At 37.3% G+C, this 2,938-nt stretch overlaps 1 protein-coding gene across 1 annotated transcript; it reads left to right on the forward strand.

Annotated features, from left to right (window-relative positions):
* Positions 1 to 215: 215 nt before the first annotated feature.
* SCG2 (secretogranin II) lies at positions 216 to 2,273 on the forward strand (the record flags this gene model as incomplete). The annotated part of the gene is made up of 1 exon (XM_080623310.1): positions 216 to 2,273. Exon 1 carries the CDS (start codon positions 312 to 314, stop codon positions 2,271 to 2,273), a length of 1,962 nt encoding a protein of 653 aa, XP_080479436.1. The 5' UTR covers positions 216 to 311.
* Positions 2,274 to 2,938: the final 665 nt, after the last annotated feature.

Here is a 2,938-nt window from a genome sequence, read left to right on the forward strand (position 1 = left end):
GGTTTCATGAGCTATATAGGATTTATATTTTATTCTCTGGTGCTGCTACTGGGAAATCAATGTTCATAAAGCACATTGAGTATAGAGATAAGAAATTTCTAGCATAGGAAACTAATAGATTCCAGTAAACTCAGGAATCATAGAAAAGATTCAGAAAACCTCAAATTTTCACCAAAATATACAGCTTCCATGTACAAGTTATATTAGGTTTCAATAATTAATAAAAACGTGTAGTACTGGTGGTATTCTTCATGACAAGTTTAAAATATCAATTTCTATTTTACTTCTCAGATTCCTAAGACTGTCTCCATATGTTAACTGCTTCTTTTTTCTTTCTTTTTTTTTTTCTTTTTTCTTCTTCTTCTTCTTCTTTATTTCAAGGAAACATTTTAAACATGGCAGAAACTAAAGCCTTCCAGCTTGGAGAAGCTCTCACGTTTTTCTTTGTCCTGATCTGCTGGGTTGATGCAGCTTCCTTCCAGCAGCATCAGCTGCTTCAGAAAGATCCAGACTATGTAATGAAAAACTTACAAAGGTTTCCAAATCCTGATATGATCAAGGCTTTGGAATACATAGAAGATCTTCGCAAGCAAACTAACAAGGGAGAAAGCAGCCCTGATTACAACTCTTATCAGAGCATTCCATACCTCCTGCAACAGAAAGAAAGCAAAGATCAGGTTCACCTATCAGATAATTTAAGGGATTCTTTGACTGAAGATGAGTCCCAATGGGTTAAGGTGATGTTGGAAGCCTTGAGGCAAGCTGAGAAAGAGCCAAAAGTTGGCTCAAAGGAGAATAAACTTTTTGGTCTGAGTTCTGATGGCAATCTTCCAGCTGGAGGAACTGATGATTATGAGGCTTACAAGTGGCCTGAGAGATGGCAAAAATATCTCAAAATGCCACTTGGTCACTATGAAGACAGTTCAAGAGACAGTCCTTTCAAGCGTACCAATGAAATAGTGGAAGAGCAATACACACCCCAAAGCCTTGCTACGTTGGAGTCTGTGTTTCAGGAGTTGGGGAAGATGGCAGGACCTAGTAACCATAAGAAAGAAAGGTTGGATGAGGACCAGAAATTGTATACAGATGATGAAGATGATGTATATAAAGTGAATAACATTGCCTATGAAGATGTGGTTGGAGGAGAAGATTGGAATCCCATAGAAGAAAAAGTGGAAAGTCAAACTCAGGAAGAGATAAAAGATAGCAAAGAGGAAATTGATAAACATGAAGAGGAGATTGATGATGAAATGAAAAGATCAGGGAAACTCAACTTCCTTGAGGATGAAATAAGAAAAGACAATAAAGATCAAATGTCAGAGGATGTTTCAAAGATAATGAATTATTACCTGAAGAGGCTGATGGGTGGTGCTGGGAATAGGAAATTAAGGACTGGAGGAGAACTTGAGGAAAAAAGAGCACCCACATTTCTGGATAAGCAACTCGATCCTCAGTCTATAGCTCAGCTGATAGAAATCTCAAGGAATTTACAAATTCCTCCCGAGGATTTAATAGACATGTTGAAATCTGGAGAAAAAAAGCAGCTTCAGAGTGAAAGGTTGGAAGCTGAGCAGGAAGCAGAATTCCCAGAAGACCTCGACGAGATCACTGAAACCAATCTAGGACAGAGAGATATATTTAAACATAATGTAAACTCTAAAAATGGGTACATGAAGCAGCCTCTTAATCTTATTCCAGAAAATCTACCTGAAGACCTCAATGTTGAAGATATAGTCAGTCTTCTGGGAACTGACAATTTAGCTAATCAGAATCCCTCCTACTTCCTAAATCATCTTAATCAAGAAAATGATTTGCCAAGACTGTCTTACATTCCCAGAAGATCGAAAGGACACCCATTTCCTAAGGCTGCCTGGTTGAACGATTTGGAAAGGCAACAACTGGAGTACGAGAAACTGAATGAAAAGGATGAAGAGCTGGCCGATTACTTGGCAAAGGTGTTGGCAAAATATCCTGAAGTTATCAATATGAACCAGATGAAACGAGTCCCAGTTCCAGCTTCTGAGAGCAACCTGCAGAAAGACGACCAGCTGGACCAGGCCATCAGGGAGCACCTAAGTCAGCTGGGACCACAGGAGGCTGCAAAGTTGGCTTCACTCAGCAAAAGGCTTTCCATGGCCGGAGAAACTGATGACACCCAAAACAGGCAGTATCTTGATGAGGATATGCTAGCAAAGGTGTTAGAGTATTTAAACCAGGAGAAATCAGAGCTTGAAAGTGATCACATTACTAAACGGGCAATGGAAAACATGTAATTGTTCCCCAAACATTATTTCTCTTCAATGTGTTGACTTCTATCCCAATTCAGTTGTGATTTATTCCCGCTCTCCCACTAAACAACCTATGGTAGACAACTTACCATTGAACAGTCTGCATATCTTTCTCAGAGCTGTTATATTGTTTATTGATATACTTATATATGTTATAAATTATGGGGCAACCAACAAATTGCTTGAAAGTAAACCTATAATATGTAAACAAATGACCTTTACATTGTTAATAAAACATGATAAATGAAGAATGACAATTATAATTTGAAATTTTTAAGATTAATTGGATTATTTTGTTACTGTCTGTAGTGTTTTTTGTGGAGTATCAAATAAAAAAATAAAGCATTATATATATAGTTTTATTTACAAGGCTTTTTCTATTCAGTGTTTTATTGTTGATGAATAAATTATTTCTGGACAATAGACTGTGTTTTCTTTGTGGCAGTTGATAAAGTCATACTAATTTAAACCAGAAACATATCTTTTTACTTCTACAGAGAGCTTTTCTGGAGTTTGGTATTTTATTATAGAATAAGTTGGTAGCACACATCTGGTTTTCTGGGCTGTGAGAACACTGACTGGCATTATCTTTAAGGGCAGTGTGTACCTGAAAAGCTTGCTGAAGTCAATCAGATCAGTAACTGCATTAC

This window comes from Psittacula echo (assembly GCF_963264785.1).
Source record: "Psittacula echo genome assembly, chromosome: 7".
In the NCBI taxonomy this organism is placed as follows: domain Eukaryota; kingdom Metazoa; phylum Chordata; class Aves; order Psittaciformes; family Psittacidae; genus Psittacula; species Psittacula echo.